We start from the raw sequence: 24,451 nt of genomic DNA on the forward strand, positions 1-24,451 counted from the left end.
TTTGTTTCCATAGCATTTGCTATCACATACAGATAACCAGGGCCCCAGGGCTATGAACTCAGAGCTATTCACCTAGGCTGCTCCTCTCCTACTTCCTGGGTTAATATCACCACCAAATGAGGAGCCAAGGGCCCTGGCTGGGTAGTTCAGTTGGTTAGAGCATCGTCCTGATACCCCAAGGTTGCAGGTTCAGTCCCTAGTCAGGGCACATATAGGAAACAACCAATGAACCCATGAATTGGTGGAATAACAAATCAATGTTTCTCTCTTTCACCCCTCCCCCACTTCCTCTCTCTCTAAAATCACTGTATAAATAAATTAAATTTTTTTAAAAAGAGAAGCCAAGCACAAAATGGAGACTCTAGACTTACATGCGTCTGTTCTGTAGTGTTTAAAAACTCACGGAGGAACACAATGATGGATCTATGATGTCTGGGTTATGTAACCACACAGATAATCAAGACTTGGCCTTATTAAAAAGGATGACAGTGTAACTGACAAAAGGCACTGTTTATTAGATTTCTATCTTTGAAAATAATTTTTCTCTATGGTATCCTAGAGCGGGAGTCAGCAAGCTATGACTAGCAGATCAAATCTCGGCAGCCACCTGTTTTTGTAAATAAAGTTTTATTGGAACAGCCATGCCCACTTGTTTACCCGTTGTTTAAAGGCTGCTTTCCCACTAAACTGGCAGTTTCAGAGACAGAGACAGAGACTGAATGGCCAACAAAGCCTGATATATTCACTCTGACCCTTTACCAAAAAAGAGTGCCAACCCCTGCCTAAGAGCAGTAGGCACTGTGGAAGCAGAAGGAGGTACCTGTTGACTGGCAGGTGTTGCCTTGTGACATGGCGGTCGTCACTGTTTCTGTGGCGGCGTCTCTGATGGCTTGCTCCTCACTCTGCAGGAGGGTGAGGACACACCTCCAAAGGGCAAGTGTATCCTGCAGTCCTAAGGTGACAGAAAGGAATCCAGTTACCTAGGATGCAATTTACAAGCAGGTACAAATACCACTTCATATGCATGGTGGAGAACAGTATTTAATGAGCAACTGTCATTCCTCTTGTCCTGGGTATTCCAAGAAAGGACAATTTGAGAATCAGAGAGACAGAGACGAGAGACAGAGGGAGGGAGAGAGAGAGAGAGAGAGAGAGAGAGAGAGAGAGAGAGAGAGAGAGAGAGAGAGACCGAGATCTAACGGGGAAGGTTTTAGAGTGTCTTTTCTTTTTTCTTCTTTTTTTTTTGAGGGATGAAGGTTTCTGGAGGCAACCAGTCCCAGGCAAGGCCCCCAGAAGGTGCGGCCTGGCTGACTAAGGCCCTGGGCCTAAGCTGTCCACAGTGACTCACAATTATCAGGAATGAAACATTATGCATCAAGGGTGCTTTGGGGAAACTAGCCCAGTGTTGATATGAGTGACTGAGCTTATATGTTCTGAAAGCAAGTTTCAATAAAGATTATGCTTTGGGGGTAACAATGGAAAAAAGGGAAGGAACCAGGATAAATGTTCCCATATCACGTCTCTGTGGGTCCTACTAACTGACCACCATTACCCCTCGGCAGGGACTCTGTCTAGTCCCTTGCTAGGTGCTGCTGTGGACCATGGAACCGGAAAAGAGAGTGTTTATCTCTGAGCACCTGAAAAGAACATCAAGTCAAGAACACAGGGCAATGAGAAGTCAGGGATGGAAATGTGTGCCTGGGACTCAGCACAGGGAGAGATCACAGTGGACTGGTGTAATCAAAGCAGACTTCATGAGGGAGGTGGGCAGGGTCTCACAGAAAGGGTACATGTGCAGGTGGAATGGACCAAGCTTGTGGAGGATCACAGTGGAGGGCCCGGGAAGCCCGCCACTCAACATCCCTGGCCTTCAATGGAGAACCAGCTCTGTCCTAAGAGCTCTCCTTAGCCTATCCTCTCCCTATCTGTCCACAGAGAACCTGGTATCAGTCACTGGCGCTTCAGTCAGACCAAGAACAGCAATGGCTTCCTCTGTGGTTCTGGTCTCTCTTTTCTGTTATAAATCTGGCTTTAAATATTACTCAGTCTTTCAGAATCTACCCATTCTAAAGTTCTCTAGGGTTTAATATTTTCCCTTTAACATGGTCATTTATGCCTTCAAGAACCTCAACCTTCCCTCTAGTCCATTTCAATTTTTCTTTTTCCTTAAATGACTTTGTTCTGTCTTTGACTTGTCCCCATGCACTTTTATGTCCTTTGTCTCCCAGTTTGGTACCTATTTCTCATATTCTCGTAGGTCATCAGCCACCACTGACCTCCTTCCTTATTGCCTGTAATGCTATAACCAGTTCCATAATTTTGAATCATTGGCTTTTTCCCAAGACTCAGTTTCACTCAGGAATACCATGGTATTCCACACACATTTTGCCTGATAGGCGCTAGGGTTAGTTAGAGTAGCCAAAGTCACCCCAAAAACATGCTGCAAAATATTACTCTCACTGGAGAAACTTCACCAAAGTTTATAAACCTTGGTTCTTATTCCTCTGAGCCCAGTGATTAAATCACAATCACAGAAGGTCCCCTCTCAGTCCCCGTATGGGTGTAAAAAGAAGGCCTGCAAGTCACTTAGAAGAAAGAATTAAAAGGACACTTGTGCCCTAACTGGTTTGGCTCAGTGGATAGAGCGTGGGCCTGCGGACTGAAGGGTCCCAGGTTCAATTCCGGTCAAGGACATGTACCTTGGGTTGAGGGCACATCCCCAGTAGGGGGTGTGCAGGAGGCAGCTGATGGATGTTTCTCTCTCATCAATGTTTCTAACTCTCTATCCCTCTCCCTTCCTCTCTGTAAAAAAACAATAAAATATATTTAAAAAATAAAAGCCTTAACCGATTTGGCAGTGGATAGAACGTTGGCCTGCGGACTCAAGGGTCCCAGGTTCGATTCTGGTCAAGGGCATGTACCTTGGTTGCGGGCATATACCCAGTGGGGAGTGTGCAGGAGGCAGCTGATGGATGTTTCTCTCTCATCGATGTTTCTAACTCTCTATCCCTCTCCCTTCCTCTCTGTAAAAAATCAATAAAATATATTTTAAAAAAATAAAAATAAAAAAAATAAAAGGACACTTGTTTCCCAGCAAGTTCCAGGGACATGAGGCTTTATTAGTCCAACACTTCAAATCTGAACCTCACCATCTAAAAGAGCAGCTCTCTCCTTTATTCTTTTTAAAAAAGTTTTTTGTTAATCCTCATCCGAATATATTTTTTCCATTGATTTTTAGAGAGAGTGAGAGGAAGGGAAGGTAGCAATCTTTCCAGTCACTTAAGCCAGAAGCCTGGATGTCATCCTTGAATCTTCCTTTTACATGAACCTCAATACTAAGTCATGTTGATTCAACAGCTGTCCTTTCTTTTTCCTCAATGCCATAGCTTCACACTGACCCATTCATTTCTCACCAAGATCCTTGCAACAGGCTTCCCGGAAGAGGTGACGGTTAGGCCTAGTCTTGAAAGACAAATAGAAGTCAGTCAAGCAGCACTTTGTTTGCAGAACTGTTCCCTCCTGATGACTCACAGGGCCCATGTTGGCCCATGAGAAGGGAGAGGGAGGCAGGGCACAGGACAGGAAGAGCATTATAAGCCATGTTAAAGGGTATTTAGATTTTATCCTGAAGGCAATGGGAACCCACTTGAAGGTTTTCAGCGTGAAGTGAAATGATCAGATCTGTACCTTAGAAAGACCACAAAAGCTTTTGGGAGCATAAAGAGAATGGTTTGGGGGCAAGACAGAAAGAAAAGAGGCCAGCCTTGGTTGGGTGGCTCAGCTGGTTGGAGCATTATCCATACATCAAAAGGTTATGGGTTCGATTCCTAGTCAGGGTACATACATACCTCAGTTGCGGGTTCGATCCCTCTTGGGCATGTATAGGAAGCAACAAATCAATGTTTCTCTCTCACGTTGATGTTTCTCTGTCTCTCTCTCAAAATCAACAAAAACATATCCTCTGATAAGGATTAAAAAAAGAAAAGAGGCCATTTAAGAGGCTGTTGGTGATCAATGATTAGAGTAGGAACCGAGAGGATGGGAATACACTTGAAAGATGAAAAGGAATAGTGTACACTGTCATTTTTCATCTTCCCTTCTTTTTCAACCTGGAGTATATCTAGTCATACTTTGAGCACATTTAGTGCAATGGATACCCCTCTGTTCACTACACTTACCAAGCACGGGATGGGGGTTGGTGAGGAAAAATGGTGTGGTGCTGGTGAGGGCTTCGGCAGCGGCCAGCCTGGACTCCGTGGGAAGATGATCCCCACAAGACGAGACGACCAACTGAACCCACTGCTTCAGTTTGGGGGCCACAGAGTCCCTGGTCTAAAAGCACAACAGTTAGAGCAGTTCAGAAGATGCAGTCATGAAAAGAGGGATGCGCTACATACACCAAACCGGATCTGCAAATTAGCTCTTGCCACAGTGGGAGGAAGGGTTTTTCAGTTGTTTTTCTATCTCAACTAGGAAGAAATAAGCAAGCCCAGGGAAGAACATCTGGCTTGTCGTTCAGTAATACAGAGTCACTATAACTGGCAAGCAAGTTCCTTGAGTCTTTTCTGATGCACATCAGGTTATCAGAAAACTGGTGTATTTGACAGCTTCAGTAAAGACAAAACTTTTGGGGGAAAGACTGTGGCAATAAAAGCACTTATTGTCCCCAATAACCAGATGCTTCTATCTTTAATAAAAGAACTTTAGATTTTAGCCGAGCATATAGGGACCCAGCTAAAGACACATTTCCCAGACTTCCTTGAATTTGGGAGCAACATGTAATTAAGTTCTGACTAATGGGATGTCATTGGAAGTGGTATCTGTGCACTTTTCAGGTCAAACCGTAGGAAATAGGAGTGACCTTCATTTCCTGCGTTTTGCTTCCTGCTAGCTGAGTAAGGACAAGGTGATGGGAGCTGGAGCAACCCTCTGGGACCATGCTGAGGACAGCAAACATCAAGGCTAACAGCTGGGGATCCAAACACAATCAAGCCACCCTATCTGCTTTGACTGCTTTGACCTGGCTTAAGCCACTGTATTTATGAGTTTCTGTTACATTTGAAGCGGTTATCCTAACATTATTATTTAAACAAAGCCCGATTTTTTAATAGTAACAGTTTTGTGATATAATTTACCCATTTAAAGTACTATGCAATTCAGTGTTTTTTAGTATATTTACACATATGTGTAACCATCATCACAATGAATTTGAGAATATTTTCATCACCAAAAAGAAACTTTTACACTCTTTACTTATGATTCTCCATCCTGTCACCTGCTCCTTCCCCCAGCCCTAAGCAAGTCATCTACTGTCTCTATGGATCTGCCATTTCTGAACATTTCATATAAACTGAATCATACAATATGTGCTCTTTTGTGACTGCCTTTTTTCACTTAACATGTTTTGTTGTTTTTTTAAATGTTTTTTTAGGTTCATCCATGCAATAGGATGTATTTTTATGGCTGAATAATTTCCATTGTACAGACATACCATATTTCATTTACCCATTCAGCAGCTGATGGACACTCAGGTTGTTTCTATATTTTAAATTCTTGTTTTTTTACTTTTTCTAAAAAGAGGTTAATGTTGCAAATGTACTTTACTTCCCCCGTCAATGAAACTTCTTTAAATTTTCAAAATGAGATGACTGGCTTTTCGGTCTATCATAGAACTAAACTGATGAGCACCTTAGACTTCAAGGAAGAGTATGACTCCCAAGGCACAAAGAAACCCAGGTTTCCCCAGGAACTTTTCTTATGCATTTCTCTGCAGTTGTTAATTTTTCTCTCCCTGGAAAACTCCCAATTTTCATAAAATATCAGTTTATTCAAGTACCAAGCAGTGTCGTTAAGATTCATGTGACAAATGCTTAAAAAGGGCTTTAGATGAGAGTGATATCTTTTGGCTGCCTTATAACCACTTTCTTAGAACTTGTTTTTTTCCCTCTGGGCTGTAATTTTTTTAGCAAATCCTTTCCCTTCCTACAAACATCCCCCTACCCACAACACACACAATTGACTTTTTTTTGCTTTTTGTATGCTAATGACCAGCTGGCTTTGGACCCCTGGCCTGCCTTTGAATAACAGACCAAAGGAAACCACTATCTACTTAATTCTCACCCTCTGGTTTTCTCTCTCAGCCCCAGGTTCGCTGAATTTAACAATCTCCTCTGTGAAGTCTTCCTCAGCTCCCAAACACTCCCTCCCTCCTCTGCATTCCCACAGTCTCCTTCCAACCTGAGCATTTGATGTCATGACTGAACACTCCTTTCTCTCATTAGACTGTCCCTCCTGGCTCTATTCATCTTTGTGTCTCCAGGACCCCTTTCAGCGCTGCGTTATTGTAAGGCATCAGAATCCGCAATGTCATGCTGACACTAGCACAGTGTGGTGATGTGTGACCAAGATCCTCAGGTAATTTCACGGTGGTACTGACTGCCTTCTACATATAATAATTCTGTGATGTGGCATCTTTCTCATCTACCCCTCAGTGTGCATGCATTTGTCTTAAGGCTTCTTCCCAGGAAGGTCTTTTGATTACTGTAGTTCCACCTTATCCCCACAGGACATGTGACACAGGTGGGGCACACTGGCCTCCATGCACAGCCAGCTGGGCCATGTTCTGGGGGAAGAGTCAAGCCACAGCAATATATTTTCATGCTTAGTGACTATCATCTAATCCTAGTGACTTATGATCCTTGATTATATTCAGCCCCTCCTTAGTGTAGGTAGAAAAATCAGGAAAAAAGGGGTCTAGATGTGTATGTGTATGTGTGTGTATTGGTGAGGAGGAGGTAGTGCTTTCTCATGGCCTCTAATAAAATGTGCCCCGAATAAGAGAAAAGAAATGTCAAAGGTGGTGCTCAAAATCCTCTACAAGTTATACCCAAAGTGAAAAATCAACATGAACAATATTTCTGTAGAGGTCACACAAACACGGCAGTGCTTCTGCCTACTGACACCTTCCAGGTAAAAAAGAGCACAAAAATCTAGACCCGAGATCAGGGGCAGAGTTGGCCTTACCTCTTCACTCGTCCGCATGTGGTGGACAATCACTTTGGAGGCAAGCCTCAGAGCTGCACTCTGAATTTCAGACCTAGAAAAGTAAGCCAAAAACACCCCCCAAATCAAATGAAGCATATTTTATATAGAGACGGTTTTTGCAGATAGTCAGTAATCTATGTGGATGTGAAGGCTGGAAATCACCTCATGGCTATACAAACACCTCCAGAAGTAATTACTTTTGGGTTATTAACATGATATTCTGACATCTTTCTATTGCTTAAGCTTAGAACATGCTCCTAACCTGAGACTGAAAAATATAAGGCCTGATTCTAGGTTAGGACTATATTCAAATTCTTACATAAGTGACTAATGGGCCACCGAGGAACCCAGGTAGCACAGCAAACACTGGGGGCAAACCTTTCAATGGAAGCAACATCCATGGTCCAGTTCAAGAACTCCTTTGGGGTTAGATGGATACAGTGTTCCGTCTGGTGAAGCCACTCACTGGGGTCCATGCAATGGAGAATTTTCAGTATCTGTGTGGGCCAGATCCATGAAAAACAAAACAAAAACCTCAGGAAAAGGTCTTCAGAAGCTAAATGATAATCACTTACAATAAGGGGGGTGGTCTATCTTTCAGAAAGCTCCCCCTGATTTATTTCCCTCCTAATACCTTGGGAGACCAAGACAGGGTGGAACAGACACACCCGAGGCACCCTAGTGATCTGTGATCAGAGTCTAGATGTCCAGATTCCTAAGTCAGTGTCCCTTCCTTTTGATTATACTTTCTAGGTGGCTATCTGCCCCCAGATAGCCACGTCAGCAAAGACGACCCTCTGACACGTTCTGCAGCTAATTGTCAATGCTGTTCCCTACAGCGTTGAGTGGCTTACTCTCAATCTGCCTCTGGTTAGTCTGTCATCAATATTATCATCATCAAACACTTTTCTTAGTGCCCATCTATGCATGGAATCATGCCAAACACCACACAAGAGAGTCTTTGTCCTCCTGATGCTGAATCTCCTTCTGATTGCTCCTGGAGAAGCCAAAGCCAACCCTGCCCTTACGATCTGATCACTCCGGTGGGTTCATCAGAGTGTGGGCGTGGAAGGGGGCAGTCAGTACACCAGAGGCTTTACCTTGCAGAAGCATTCTGGGTGATTTTCCTTCATTGCCAACATCAAGAACGTCTCTCCCATATTCCACAACAAGGGTGGCAGTTCCTTCTCTCCTAATCCAGAGGCTGCTGCTGAAAACCTTTCCAATAGGGCTTCCAGTGTCAGCAGGCGCACGTCAGGGAAAGAAGACTCTAACAGCTGAGAGAAGGAGATGGGAACGTCCCGTGTCTGTTCTCCAGCCTGGACTGCCATTGCCCACATGGCAGCGATGGCTAGTTTGGTGAGGCTCTGGAGGTACTGAGGTAGGCCTGGCACTGTGAAGGTATAGGGGAATCCTGTTATTAGCTCTGATCTTGAGATGATATTTCTGACTTCCTCCCATATGCCAAGATGCTCCAGAACTAAAAAGCAAAAAAAAACAAAAGTAATCACTTCATTCAAAGTTCCACAAAAGGACTTGGGAAAACACAAGCCTCCGGATACACTAGGTGGGACTATCAGATATCTTTTCTGAGTATATTTCACACATTGCCCACTAAGGTTCAGACTTCTGGTCCAGAAACAATTTCTATTTAGGTAACTCATACTATTTAGGTAACTCATAATTTCCCCCCTGGGGGACAAAAGGCATTCCTATAGGAAGATGTGCTCCTTGCATCCCTCCCCAACATTTAGTCAATATGAATTCACTAACCTCTTAAATCACCAAGCGTCAAAGTTGAGCTGCTCAGATCCCCTCTACAACACCTCTTCTCAGAGGCTCTTGGTCAAACCCTACAGATATGGAGCTCACATGACAGACTATTCTATTGTTAGTAGGTCTACTGGCCTATTTCTACATTTTGAGGTTCCCAATGAGCCCTTTAGGCATTTGAATACAGTTATTATGTCTCTTCTGTCTTCTCCAGACAAAATACCCCTACTTCCTTCAACTATTAACCATACGATGGGGTTTACCTTCTCTCACTATTCTAACTGCCTTCCTTCCTTTGGACATACTTCACCCCCTCTTAAGGGATGGCCCCACAGAGTGGAACATGATCCTTCGTGTGGCCTGACCAGCTGGACTATTACTTTCCCTGTTCTGACACTAGCCAAAGGGAGTTGCATCACACTGTTGACTCATGTGAAGCGTAAAGCCCACTGGAACTACAGCCTTTCTTTTCTTGCTTGGTCTACCAATGATGTGAGTCATCTTTCTTCCACCTTGTACTCAGAGCTTAGACCTAGGCTTCTTTCTTTGTTTTAAACCCAAGTATATCCTGTTAAATTTTATCTGCCTGTTAAGTTTTATGGCCTATCACTTAGATTGCCAAGATCTTTTTGTATTCTCAGTTCTGATAAAAAACACTTAGAGCCTACTATGTGCTTAGAATACTATCCTTGAGGAGTTTATAGTCTGGTGTGAGAAAAAGAAATGAATGACCAGGTAATTCCAATATAATGGTTTAAATGATAATCTGAGTCTTAAAGGGGAAGAACGGATTGGAACCACCAAACACAGAGCAAAGATTCAAAGGCAAGAAATAGAATGGACCACGTAAGATTCTTCAGACAACACAGTCATAGGGCAAACCTCAAATTCACAAGCATGCCATAAATGCCTCAAATAAGTATTAAGAATGTGGACTGGGCCAGCGGGGAGGACAGACACCTTCGACAAGTGTTCTGGTCAGTCAGCTCCCAGCCGGTCCTGTCCCCCACCCCACTCCAAGCTCTCAATTCACTAACCACCTTTCTGTGGGTCTAGTCATTCCTCAGTTATGAATCCCCCTAACTTTACCATTCTTTCCACAGAATTTTATCTACAAGGACATCAGGATTTCATTAAATGCCTTGTTGAAATTCAGATATCTCATAACTCAGCGAACACTACTGATTTCTAGAAAGCTATCATAAACATAATAGAAATATAAAATATTAAAGTAACAGTTGGAAAAAAGGAGAAATTTTAAACAAATCATATGGGCTTGCAATAATCCTGGAATTAAAATCACAAAATATTCATGTTACACATCAAATTGTTTCAAAAAGAAGTTTGCCCCAAGAGGCAAAGTGAGGGCTCAGGCTCCAGCATGACTGTGCCCCGTGGAGACCACTGTCCACCATCTAAGGCTGCAGACACACCTTTTCTCTTAACTCAGACTCTGCAGAAGTCCAAGTTCAAGAAGGAGGGCAGGCATCTTTTCAAAGCAGCAGGGAAACCCCAGGGAGTCGGGGTCCTCAACCTCTGTGGCCTCGTCTCTACTTTCAATTCCTAAAAACCTTATCCCATTACAATTTACTAACAAGAAGACCACACTACCATGGTCTGGTTTCCAGGTACCAATTCCCTATCCTTCTTACTCACTGCTGCCTGAGGACAAGACTACATTAAAAAGGGATATCATTTGTTTGGAAAGGAGTCAAAATCATGGCTGCGAGATCTGCTCTTTAAAACGTATTAAAAACAGAAAGAAAGGTCTAGGCCTGTGGTCGGCAAACCGCGGCTCGAGAGCCACATGCGGCTCTTTGGCCCCTTGAGTGTGACTCTTCCACAAAATACCACGTGCGGGTGCGCACGTACAGTACGATTGAAACTTCGTGGCATATACGCAGAAGTCGGTATTTTGTGGAAGAGCCGGTATTTAGACTCTAGGGCCATTGAGAATAATTTTCAGAGGAACCTGTTAGCTGAAAGAGAGATATTCTAGGCAGAGTGAATAGTCTGTGGGACTCAAGAGCTGGGCACCCAGACTCATTAGCTTCCTCTAGGACTTTGAGGAAGGATGGATGACATCATCAAGAAGTCAGGGGCTAACGGCACTGTCCCCAAAAAGGGGGACCTGGGGTACATGCTCAGGAAGGGCTCCTTTGAATTTCTTGGCCTATATTGCCCATGGAGTTCAGTATAGTTCCGTAAACATTTATTGTGCATACATTAGGTACTTTAGGAGATAAAGACATTCAGAGCTAAGAAATAAAAATTACCTGCAATTAAAGTGCTTTAAAACTAATGGGAGATAAAGACAACTACAAAAATTGCAAAACGCTTAGTGACTTAAAATTGTTAGTGAGAAAAGCTGACGTGCTGAGTATGTACCATGAACTACAGAATATTATATTCTCATTATTCAATGCTATGAACAATTACGCTTATTGAATACTATTCTAAGTACTTCAACATGCATCAACTCATGTAATGAAGTAGGCACTATCATTATTCCCATTTTACAGATTAGGAAACAGATAAGTTACTTGCCCAAGGTCACACAGAAATGGTAGTTTAAAAAACCCAAAAGAGCCCTCACCGGTTTGGCTCAGTGGATAGAGCGTCGGCCTTCAGACTGAAGGGTCCCAGGTTCGATTCTGGTCAAGGGCATGTACCTTGGTTGCGGGCACATCCCTAGTGGGGGGTGTGCAGGAGGCAGCTGATTGATGTTTCTCTCTCATCGATGTTTCTAACTCTCTATCCCTCTCCCTTCCTCTCTGTAAAAAATCAATAAAAAACAAAACCCAAAATAATGACAAAAATGAATGCAATGGGCACTTATCTTCTATTTTAAGAAGTTAAAAAAGGGTTTTCAGGAGGGAACACAATTTAAGAAGGGCCCTGAAGGCTGCCCAGAGGTGCCTGATTGGGAGAGCAAAGGGCAAATGTTTAGGGGGAGTTAGGGGGGGAGTAGACAAAGAAAGAGTTGCTAATAGGTTCTCTGGATTAAATGTGTCAACAGAGGAGCAACAGGAAATGACCCATAAGCCAGAAAATTATCAAATGACATTCACTGAGGCACTTTCTCCAAAATGCCGCTTAGAAAAAATATTCTCTGTTGTGCGGCAAGGTGTCTAAAAGCAGAGTTTCTTAAAAGCATCTGAATCACCGGGAGGGCTTGTTAAATTCCAGTCTGCTGCTGAACCTCACCCCCAAAGTTTTTGGGGCAGGGGCTGAGAATCTGCATTTCCAACAAGCTCACAGGTGATGCTGCTGCTGCTGAGCCACAAGCCACGTTTGAAAACCAATGTCCTCAGGTGATGGTTCTTAGCCAGATGTTATAAAAACCACACATGCCTGGATCCCTCTCTGGCAGATTCTGATTCAGTTGGCTTCCAGGTGGGCACAGACATTTGTAGCCTGAAGAAGCAACAGGTGCCCTGGCTGGTTTGGCTCAGAGGATAGAGCGTTGGCCTGCGGACAAAAGGGTCCCGGATTCGATTCCGATCAAGGGCACGTTCCTCGGTTACAGGCTCCTCCCCGGCCTGGGCCCTGGTTGGGACACACACAGGAGGCAACGGGTCGATGTGTTTCTCTCACGTCAATGTTTTCTCTCTGTCTTTCCCTCTCTCTTCCACTCTCTCTAAAAATCAATGGGAAGATATCCTCGGGTGAGGATAAAGAAAAAAAAAGCAACAGGTAATTCTGCTATGTACCCAGCTGAGAATCACACTCCTAAGATCCAACTCTCCCAGGGTTTGTAGGGTGTATGTGTGGGTAGGTAGGGCTGCAGTTCCAAGTAGAGCATAGCTCATTCTAGCCTAGTACCTCACCATAATGAAGAACTAGAGAATTCACCACACCCCATTTTCTCTTACAAGAAACACACTAAACCCCTGACCAGGTAGTTCAGTTGGTTAGAGCATCATCCCAATATGCCAAGATTGTGGGTTCGATCCCTGGTCAGGGCACATATGCATGATATGTGGAACAACAAATCAGTGTTTCTCTCTCTCTTACTCTCTCCGTTCCTCTCTCTCTCTCTCTCTCTCTCTCTCTCCAATCAATTTAAGAATAAATAAAATAGAAACACCAAATGAGAGGAAGTCACCAAGAATTCAAAAGAATGAATAGGTGCCCCTGGCAGGCAGGCCTTCAACATGGCTCTCTATGCACAGGTTCCAGCAGTGAATCAGAAAGACCAGGCTCTGCGCTCAGGAAGCTTCCATTTAAGTGGGGACCACAGAACACCCTCTCCTCAGTGCCCAGAGTGAGGGGTCTCTAGGTGAAACAGGAGGTTGGAGTCAATACTTTAACTTAAGCAGCTGCAGTGACTAACAAGGACATATTGCTTTCCTGTCTAGCATAGTGGTGTCTCAGCCCAGGAAGTACATTAAATTCATCTGGAAAGCTTAGAAAAACACTTAGGTCAGGGGACACTTGACCACATCTCTGGAGTGTGCCTGGTTTTAAAGTGACCCAGGTGATTCTGGTTCGCAACTGGGGTTGAGAGCCACTGTTTCACCAAAGGGTTTCACCACCAGGATTTCACAACCCGGAGAAGTGCTGTTTTGTGTCCTGCCCTACCAAGTGCTTCAAAGTCTAGACCAACTACTTATTTCTGTTTTTATGAGTGCCTGTTGTCTGCAGGGCACAAATAAACCTCTTTGATGGGGTTCCTCAGTCTGAGGTTTAGCAACCTTCTCCTCTAGAAGAGGATTTTTCTACTTACAATTTCAATTTTGATTGGTTTGGGTTTCTTTCTATCTTTCTTGGGAAGCCAAGTGTTCCAATAAAAGAACCAAGCCCCTCCTTTGATGGTGCCATCTTATTTTTCATAAACTAGATGATTTTTGCAAATTCTTATTAATTGGAGTTTTCCTCAGCCCTCCTTGTTTGGAGAGTCTTTAGATTGTCCCATCAGTGCAGTCATTTTGGTCACCCAAGTATGTGTGACTGATTCGGAACATCCAATTTGATTTCATCTCTTAAATTAACATCTTCTTTAGAGCACGGCTATTTCTAGCCTTCAAACGATTGGCTTGCTGGCTGAATTCACTTGGAAGGACACTACCTCCCACTCTGCTATGTCCTAGTTATTTCAGTGAAGAAGTAATTCCCCAGTTTGGAATTCGAGGACCAATAAAAAGTCAAAATAATGTGGCAGGTTGGAATAAGCTGCCAACTTTTTATTTGGTAAAGTAGGGATGTTAAAAACCTATCTATATTCATTTCATGAAAGAAGGGCTATCCTTCACACCAAAAAATAATAATCCATAGTGTCACCATAAAGAACAATTCTTTAAAGAAATTTGGCTTTAAGAAAAATTCGCTTTCATGTCATTTTGTTAAAGTTTTATTGAGAAAACGTCACCAGGGACCAGCTTTGGAGAAGCTGAGAAAAGCTTCCTGGGACTGATCTGTTTGCATAGCACGACCACCCACAGCAGAGATCTCCTAGGAAGAAACCGACTTTTGCCGAGTGGCTCTCGGGACAATGTCTGTGTGAAGAAGCACAGTGGCCCAGTCACTTCCCTCTGGTCACCTCAGAGGCGTTGAGTTCTTGGTTCTTTGGTGAGTTGCAGATTTCAGTGTTACATCTACAACCTGAACAGTGATGCTAAATGAACTGGATTTCAAAACCGCCACACCCTCACCAACCAGAATAGGGCGCTAACAGCGACCTGGCTGAAAGGGGATTTCAAAGCTGCATATGCCTTGAGCAGGGACAGTGTCCTATTTCACAAATCCTGCTGTATTATTTAGGGAAGTCTGACTCCTCCCCAGGGGGCAGGCCTGAGGGTCATTCATCTTTGATTTTCTAAACTACTCATGTAGGTTTGTTAGAATTTCTTTTCAAAACATCATCATAATCTTAAAAAATACATGTTAATTTAAACAGCTTTGACAAGGGCATTCTGGAAAAAATGTGGATGATATCATTACCACATAATTATGGATACAGCTGAGTTTCACCAGAAGAGCATTTAATTTAGGTTAATTTAACTCTACATAAGTACTCAGCAAAGAGAGAGATTGGAAAATAACAATTAAAAGAGAGAAGGCAGTTTCACCTGGCCTTCTAATCACTGAGCATATTCCCGAAGCGTGTTTGTGCTGTCACCTGAGACCAGTGGTTCTCAGCTTTAGGGTGCTCACTCACCTCCAGATTTCCTGATTCAGGAGCAGGTCCCACAACAATCACAGGTCTAACAAAATCCCAGGTGATGCTGATGTTGCTGATGAAGGGACCACACTTTAAGAACCATTACCTCAGAGCATCTGAGATCAGCATGCTTCTCAGTATAAACATCTTGCCGTGCTGAACGTGTGTAATTCTAGTGTTTAATGGTACCTGTTTGTGTAGACCATGGCCCCTAATCAAAGACAACCCTTCATCTAGTGCTCGACCAAAGAGCTCCTGAACATTATACGGTCCCTGACCTTCCCTGCTATGTCACCAATGAAGAGAGCCTGATTGTTTTTGTGCTGAACTGGCCAAAATAAAAGGGGCAAGAGGGAATAAGTGTACAGGCCCAAGATGACAGCACTGTCTTGGCCCCAGCAGAGATGGTTATGGGGGAAGCAAAAGCCGGGTGAACACAACGAAATTGTTCTATTTATAAGCAGCAATCAGTATCCATGAAGGAGGAAGGATCCCCATCAGGACTGAAAAGTCCAACCAAACGGGAAAAAATGGTTTACTGCTATGGAATAAGTCACTTACTAGGGATACCGTGTGAACGGCAATATTGATTGTATCACTGAGGTGGTCACTAGCCACTGAGGTATAGAAGAAGGGTGTTTATTCTGCCTGATGTTGCACATGCTGTTCCCTTTGCCTCAACTCAATGAATGAATGAATAAATGAATGGATTTCTCCTTCATATATTATAAAGGCTCTGAATTCTCTGGTACCACTAGGCCAAGAAAACTTTGCAGCTGTAATTGTTCTGAAGTTTCTTTTGTCCCCCCCTGCCTCTCTCTCCCAGAATCTCTACTCTTCTTTTAAAAGTAGGGGGTGAGAAAATATAAGCAGATTTCACTTTTTAATGCCAGCTTGCTCTATTTCAAAGAATTGTAGCTCTGGTCAGAGAGTTCTGTAATCAGATCCAACAAAAGTTCTTATCTGAAACGGTTGATAAACTGGTTCTAAAAATAATCACAGATGATAATTTGTACACTGTGAATGTTAATGGCCTGTTATGCAATTTCTCAGTAAAAAAAAATTATATTTGGGGAGAAAAAGAAACCATAGGAACTACAACAACAACAAAAAACAACTGATTTAATAAATCTTGGCTTCTCCTTATCGAAGGGAAATTCCATTCTTTTACTTAATCCTCTGCCCCTCCCAATAAACTGTAATCCTGACCCCAAGGGCCCTTCCAGTTACAAACATGTAGAATGACCTGCTGGAAGGAACTGGATTCCAATTCTGTCTTGAGAAGCACCCTGAACTGGCAGTGGTTGTTTATTTCTTGCCTACTTTTGTCTCTAGGTCTCTGAACCCCTTCATGCCCTGCTTACACAGGTGTGAATCCAAACACACACCCCTTTGGAAACATCCCCTTCTTTCCTTACCCCCTGCATATTCTCAGAGGCATGTATTTTTAAGCACAAAATTCCTTACCTGCTGCTGAGCAAGGAGGAAGACTATCTTGTCAACCCATAAAATAAAAACACAGTTCCTTCAGAAAGCTCAGCAGGCACTGTGTGGTTTCAACAGCTTTTACTTCTTGCTTCCACCCACCATCCCATCCTGCCTCTGCCCAGCGCAGGGAGGAAGTCGGGAAATACTTGTAGAGAAACACATGACAGCCGAAAGACATGACCATAAAATTACTTCTAAGCATACACAGCTTCTGGTTCTTTGTCAGTGAACTGCTCCTAAGGACAGGATCCGGATATCAGAGATTTCCCCACCATACCTTAGACATTCCTGTTTAGTTTACTTTTTCCCCACTAAGGACCAGGGGCTTCTGTTCCACTCACAGGCAATGAGATACAGTCTGAAACCAACTTGAGAGGAGGAAGATGGCTTGGAAGATTCCTTTAATGAACTGGGGTTTACCTCTGTTATCTCACTGTAATAAGAGAGAGGCTAGGACTACCTACCTCAGTCCCTTGCCAGCGCTACAGTTTACAGTTCTGGGAGAAACAGACTCTAGGACTGAAGAGGTTACTGGCACCATCGGACTGCAGACCAACACCTGTAGGAACGATGCTGCAAGGTGCAGCTGATAACTGGCAAATCTAACAATCTGGTTGCACTGGGAATGCCATTTAAGGTGAAGTCTGGCCTCAACATGGAGGCAGGAGTTAAGTCAATTCTGCCAGATGAGCAGTGGAAGACGGTGAACCTGAGAGTAAGTGCACCTGACCACGGGACCAGCAAGTTCTGTCTCCGACTCTGGATGTGATGAATATTCATTTCTTTGCTCTTGCTATCAATTTTACCTCCTACTAGCTGGTTGTTGTTTTTTTCAATGTTGGATTTTTCCTTTCTTAATGGCTTTTCAAGGAGTTTTCACAATGTTTTTCATGTGACCTTCACCCCAATCCTCTGACGGCATTATCTCCTTTTTACAGTGAGGAACCAAGAGGTTTCAAAACAAAGTGATGAACGTAATTTTTGCTTCAGCTCGTGAGGGTTTAATTCCTTTAGGAATTACCCTTCTGCCATAAACAACTAGAAAACTGGACAAAATGTACAAAATTGTTTTTAAACATTAGACATGGGCAGTGCAAGACAGTGATCCCCAACAGAAGGAAACAAACAAGGCAAGCCTTTCAATTGCCCCAGACTACTCCCCACAGTAGAGAAACCTTGTAATCTATGGGACATCAGGGAGAGACCTGAAAGAGTATCGCTTTGTTAATGGAGCTAAATTTGCACTAACTAAAGGCTCCTTTTTAGATTGGATCCATCATAACAAAGCTTAAAAACAAGTCTTAGAAGATTTCTGATTGGAATATCTGAAGACATAATATTATATGATAGTACTCCTCAAATTAAGTCACAGGTTTAACACAATACCTATCAAAATCCTAGCTGGTGATTCTTTTTAATTATATTTTTATTGATTTCGGAGAGGAAAGAAGAGGGAGAGATAGAAACATCCATGATGAGAGAGAATCACTGATCAGCTGCCTCCTGCGCGCCCCCACACTGGGGATCGAGCCTGCAACCTGGCATGTGTCCTGACCAGGACTCCTGGTTCATAGGTTGACACTCAACCACTGAGTCCCGCTGGCTGCGCTGGTATTTCTTTTTTTGCAGAAATTGACAAGCTGACCCTAAAATTTGTTTGAAAGTGTAAAGGACCCAGTCATAACAATCTTGAAAAAGAAGAACAAAGTTGTAGGACTCACACATCCTGATTTTAAAAGTTACTACAAGGCAACGATAATTAAGACAGTGTGGTCCTGGCATAAGGAAAGATATATAGATCAATGAAATAGATTTGAGAGTTTAGAATTAAATCCATGTATTTATATGGTCAATTGGTTTTTTGAGCAGGTTGCCAAGCCAATTCAATTGGGAAAGGATAAGTCTTCTCAAATATGGTGTTGGGACAAATGGACAGCCACATGCAAAAGGATGAGAGAGGATCTGTACCTGACACCAATACAAAAGTTAACTCAAAATGAACCAAAACCTCAATATTAAGTGATGTAATTATAAAACTCCTAGGAAGAAAACATGGGTACAAATCTTTGTGACCTTGAGTTAGGCAATGGTTTCTTAGATATAATGTCAAAAGCACAAGCAACAACAGAAAAAATAAACTAGACTACATCCAAATTAAAAACTTTTTTACATCAAAGGACATTATCAAGAAAGTAAAAAGACAACCTACAGGATTGGAGAAAATACTGGCAAATTGTATATCTGATAAGGTATTAATATCCAGAATATATAAGGAACTCTTACAACTTAGGAATAAAAAAACAAATAACCCAATTTAAAAATGGGCAAAGGATCTCAAGTCATTTCTCTAAAGAAGACATACAAATGGCCAATTAGCATCAGAAAAGATACTCAACATAATTAGCCATTAAGGAAATGCAAATCAAAAGCACAGTGAAATACCACTTCACGCCCACTAGGATGACTATAATAAAAAAGATGAACAATAATAAGTGATATTGATGATGTGGAGAAACTTGGAAACCTCATATGTTGCTGGTGGGAATGTAAAATGGTGCAGTCTGTTTGGAAACAATTTGGCAACTACTCAAAAAGTTAAACTTAGAGATGGCATATTGCCCAGCAATTCTACTCCTAGGTAAGTACACAAGAAAATTGAAAATATATGCCCCCCTAAAAAAAATTTAAGTATCAATCTTCATAGCAGCATTATTCATAACAGCAAAAAGTGGAAACAACCCCAATGTCTATGAACTGATGAATGGATAAACAAAATGTGGGATATCTATATAATGGAATATTATTCAGCCATAAAAAAGAATAGACTGTTGATTCATTCAGGTATGGATGGACCCTGAGAACATTATGATAAGAGAAGGAATCCAGACGCAAAAGACCACATGATGTATGATTCCATTTATATGAAATGTCTAGAATAAGCTTTCAAAAATAACTTGTTTAACTAATTTAATTGACACGGGCAATTAGTTTCAGATGATCTGTGATGAGGGGGGCTGGAATGGGGCAAGACAGGAACACACAGCAAACCTGAAATTACAGATCTGAGACCCCAGTTGCTCATCTGAACAGTATTTTACCTCTGGGGTGGAGATGTGGGTAAGGGGGTTTTGTGACATTGTTTTGTTAATTTCCAGACACTCATCCCAACTCACACTATTGTGAGGCCCTTAATTTTGGTCATAGAAATGGGAAATAGACCAGGAGCCAGAAAAGCTTATTTCACTAACCAGCTGTGTGACCTTGGGCAAGTCACTTAATTTGCTATAGTTTCCACGCTACCTATTGATTAAGTGGTCTCTGAACTTTGAAATTCTAAGGATTGTGGGTCTATGTACTCAGTACCAGGCTTGGAATTAATGAGGGATAAACACCACATGAACCTAGCAGTCTATTAACACACCCTGTATTATTCTGACATCCGAGAGGCAGCTAGGAACCATCCGCTTATTTTAGGAGCTCACTGTCCCTGGGAAAGACACTTTTGGCAAAAGGAACAGCTCAGATGATAGTCCCAGTGTTTTGGAGAAAAAAACTAATTTATTGACAACAAAGCTTGTTTTTTTTCCTTGAAATTTCATAGCTGCAGGCCCAGAAATACAAAGTCCCCAGAAGACTCTAAAAATGTGTTCTCAATTCCCTTTTATCTCCCACCCAGAGCTGAGAGAATAGCACCAACTGTGTCATATTAAACACATCTGCATCTAACGCTGATAAAAGTGCATGACCGAGGGAACAGATACGAATTGTTTTCAATTTGTTCAGATGGGATTGGTTAAATTTAACCTAATTAGACCAAATAATCAAAGCAGGTGTTCATAAGTTGCCAATGTTTTCATTCTCTGTAATTGTTTAAATGGCTATATTTCCCAGGAACTTAAGTAAAGGAAGTTAATATGTATAAAAATCATTGACCTTATATTTATTCATGTCACACATATATTATTCATGTTCTAGGCCGTACAAATACAAGGCATTGCTGAATACTTCTCACAGGTTTTACCGCTTAACCATCATCAACATCTACACTGGCCTTTGGGAGGGCTTACATGACCTAACCTCCATTGTATACATACGAGCAGTAATAAATGAGAGTCTGTCTTCTAATCTTACACTGATCTACAAAGCACACTGACTAGGCATGTAGATTATTTAGGAATTCTGATTTCACGCTCACAAGATGGTAACTTTTAAGGCAGTTAGAAGAAAAATATTAACAGTAAAAAGTTACATTTCAATTAAAACAAAATGTTTATTGCATTTGGCAAAATGATGAGATCTGAACTATAAATCCCAACTAACAAAGTAACCACAAAATGCAGACACCAGCAGCCTGGTGTTGGGAAGTGTTTCGTGCAGTGGCTGTAGGTCCACTTTCAAAAGGAAACAGAGCAGGTGCCTGCCCAGGAATGGTCAAGTTTTCTCTTTCTAGTAACTGCTCCAATCCTGGGTACACCTCACATTACTCCAGAGACCCTCAGGATGGGAGACAGAAACGCAGGCAAGAAAGTCACCGTAAAAGCATGTGTTCTAGAACAGTGGTCTGCGGACCACTGGTGGTCCATGAGGTCCAAAAGGTTGGCGACTGCTGTTCGAGAAGCACTTGTAAAGGGGATCCCTCTCTGAGGCCTGGGGGTCCTGCAGGAGGGGCAGAAGCCTGAGAAGTTATGTCAACAAAGAGGATTCTAGGGCACCCCTCCTGAGGTAGTGAGTGGTTTTGACTCTGGGCCCTGATGGGGTTGTGAGGCCATAGTGTAGGTGGCTGGAGAGCTCAGGCTCTGCTATCTTTTTTAATTTGTTACTTGTTTTTATTTTTATTGATTTCAGAAAGGAAGGGGGTAGAGAGAGAAAAACATCAATGATGAGAGAGAATCATTGATCGGCTGCTTCCTGCACACCCCCTACTGGGGATCAAACCCGCAACTGGGGCATGTGCCCTGACGGGGATTCTAACCATGACCTCCTAGTTCATAGGTCAATGCTCAACCACTGAGCCACACTAACTGGGATCAAGCTCTGCTATCTTACCACGCATGTAACATTAGGCAGTTTTCTCTGTGCCTCAGTTTCCTCATGTCTAAATGAAGGACCATGCCTGGTTGGGTGGCTCAGTTGGTTAGAGCATCATACCATACACCAAAAGATTGCAGGTTCCATCCCTGATGGGGAGAAGTACAGGAGACAACCAATTGATGGTTGGTTTGGCTCTAAAGTCAATAAATATATCCTTGGGTGAGGATTAAAAAAATTAAAAATAAAATAAAATGAAGGACCACTAGTACCTCCTTCATGAATGCATGCAAAATGCTTGCATAGTGCTTGGCATAGAGTTAAGTGCTCAATAAATATTGGTCATTATTATGATCTCTATAAGAAGATGACATATATTTTTAATTTTTTAATTTATTGATCTTTAAAAAGAGAGAGGAAGGGAGAGAAAGAAACATCAATTTGTTGTTCCACTTATTCATGCATTCATTGGTTGCTTTTTGTACGTGCCCTGACTAGGGATGAACCCCACAACCTTGGTGTATCAGGACAATAATCAACTGAGCTACCCAGCCAGGGACTATGAGAAAGATGATACTGAAAATGTTTCCTGAAAATGAGAATATGATGGGCATTCAATAGACATCTCAGAGAAATAGCCTTTTGAGATAACTTATGTGATGTGGAACAGGATGGACAAATCCTTCTCCACCTAAACCATTTCTATGAAATTATGTCGATTCTTTACCTCTTTGGGACTAACTAATCCTCTTCAAGATCTGTACTGCAATACATGATACATATACAGTTATAAAAGAAAGAACCAGGTTGCATAAAATTAGTAAAATAGAGACTAAGAAAGCAAAACCCCTCACAAACACACCAGGAGAACTTCAACTGAAAGTTAGAAAGTGCAAATAGGTAAGAGGCTTGTTTAAATACTTGGTAAAAGAAAATGTTCAATTCAATTGATGTGAAAAACACAAATTTAAGGGGTGTGGACATAAAAGAGAAATAGAAAGTCCATCTCTCAGAATAAGAGGATAAATATTTAGTCAAGACTCAGATAGAATTTCAGTAAACAGATATTTCACTGGAAAATTTCCAACCCGAGAGCAAATAATTTGAGATGGGTTTAAACTGAGAATGAAAGCTCTCGATTCCACGTCCCTGCCCAGGCCTGCAACAGCCTCCGAGGCCTGTGGCAGCAAGGCTTTTTCTACCTCAGCCCCCTAGCTCCAACCGGAGACTATAATTTTCTTTCCAGCAGGAAACTGATATATTTTAATGATGACAGCTGGATTCAGAAGAGGAAAAAGAATACAGGGGACAGAGAGTCCTCGTGGGTTTAAATCACTTTACAACTCAAAACAAACCCCCCAGATTTGGAATTTTTAAAACCTAGTTAATGGCTGAGAAAACCTCAAATGATTGGGAAGTACTAAGATAAAAGTTTGAATTACACAAAACACATCATTATCTTAAGCTTTTCTAATCATCTTCTCTACCTTTCCCCTTCACTGTTTTTCTCATTGTTTATGCCCCCGGCCCTTCAATGTGGTTCTAAGATCCGTTAGTGGTAGGAATAGCCTTCCAAGGTCACTAACAAAATAATATTTGAGAGGATCTGTGTTTCCTCCATTCAAAAAAGTTTTCCTGAAAGTGATATTACTTTATTTCTTTGGGAATAATTAATCTCCTTCATATTTAGATACATTTACTGTTGAAATACATGTACACACATGAACAGACTTATATCGCGTAAAATTAGTACAATGAGAAATCAGAGGAATGAACCTCCCTATAAACACATCATTGTAAAACTACTTTTAGCAATATGTTGCCTTTAACTTTAGTCTGGTCCTCCACTCCTCACCCCCCACCTCCCAAACTCCCAATACCGATGACCATAATGCCTGCACATATCTCTTTGACATTCCGAGAAAGAATTTTCTGTTACATTCTTTTTTAGTGACAAGAGGAACTGAGCTTTCTAAAGTTGCTAAGAATCCTATGAGGATGCAAGCATAGAGAGAAATGTCACCTCTTCTATGAAGCCCTTACTGTCCTCCCCAGTAGAAATGACCATTCATTCTTTAGTGCCTCAAATGTATTCGGTACACATTTCCTTTCTGTAATCCCTTATTGCAACTACTCATAAGCCCAAGACATATTCATGTGTATCTCCAGATGTAGGTGCTCAACATGTCTGATGCTAGTTGTCATGTCTTAAAGAAAATAAATGAACAACAACAACAAAATGATCCTTTTCTAGATCAAAGGGGCAGGAGCAGACGGAATCAACTGGATGCCTGACATTCTCTGCCCGGGATGCTCTGCCTCAGTGTCTTCCTGAGAAAGCAGGCATTTCTTCTTTCCTGATATTGTTTAAGAATAGGAGGAGAGCCCAGCTGATGTGGCTCAGTGGTTGAGCATTGTCCCATGAACCAAGAGGTTGCCCGTTCGATTCCGGTCAGCACAAATGCTTGGGTTTCGGGCTCATTCCCAGTAGGGCGCATGCAGGAGGCAGCCAATTGATGTTCTCTCATCAATGTTTCTATCTTTCTATCCCTCTCCCTTCCACTCTCTAAAAAATCAATAAAAAAGTATTTTAAAAAAAAGAATAGGAGGAAAACAGTGAATGTGAGGGGTAGAGCACAATTCTGCTAGGCTGTAGGGGATTAGATTAGATGCATGGTCATGATAATGATGAAAATAATATTAATGGTAGCTAATATTAACTGAGCACTTATTCTGATGATGCAAAGCACATTCATTTTTGCAAAAATCCTCACTGAAGGATATCTTTTCCATTGATTTTTAGAGAGAGTGGAAGGGATGGAGGGTGTGGGAGAGAGAGAGGGAGAGGGAGAAAGAGAAACATTGATGTCAGAGAGACACATCAATTGGTTGCCTCCCACACTCGCCCCAGCGGTATCAAGCCTGCAATCCAGGTATGTGCCCTTGACCAGGAAT

The 24,451-nt window shown here is 42.1% G+C and overlaps 1 protein-coding gene across 5 annotated transcripts in view; it reads right to left on the reverse strand.

Moving 5' to 3' along the window:
• THADA (THADA armadillo repeat containing) overlaps positions 1 to 24,451 on the reverse strand; it is a 293,514-nt gene that overhangs the window by 42,624 nt on the left and 226,439 nt on the right. For 4 of the 5 annotated variants that reach the window (XM_070429113.1, XM_070429111.1, XM_070429110.1 and 1 more), the window contains 5 exons: positions 8,145 to 8,524; positions 7,423 to 7,541; positions 7,024 to 7,096; positions 4,179 to 4,332; positions 821 to 952 (listed from right to left, as the gene is read on the reverse strand). In XM_070429113.1, coding sequence (XP_070285214.1) covers positions 821 to 952; positions 4,179 to 4,332; positions 7,024 to 7,096; positions 7,423 to 7,541; positions 8,145 to 8,524 — 858 coding nt within the window. The remainder of the gene's footprint in view (positions 1 to 820; positions 953 to 4,178; positions 4,333 to 7,023; positions 7,097 to 7,422; positions 7,542 to 8,144; positions 8,525 to 24,451) is intronic. The other variant, XM_070429112.1, reaches the window with a different exon arrangement.

The sequence above is a fragment of the Myotis yumanensis genome, unplaced genomic scaffold (assembly GCF_028538775.1).
Source record: "Myotis yumanensis isolate MYYU_CA2020_CCGP unplaced genomic scaffold, mMyoYum1.0.hap1 SCAF_11, whole genome shotgun sequence".
NCBI classification, from domain to species: Eukaryota; Metazoa; Chordata; class Mammalia; order Chiroptera; family Vespertilionidae; genus Myotis; species Myotis yumanensis.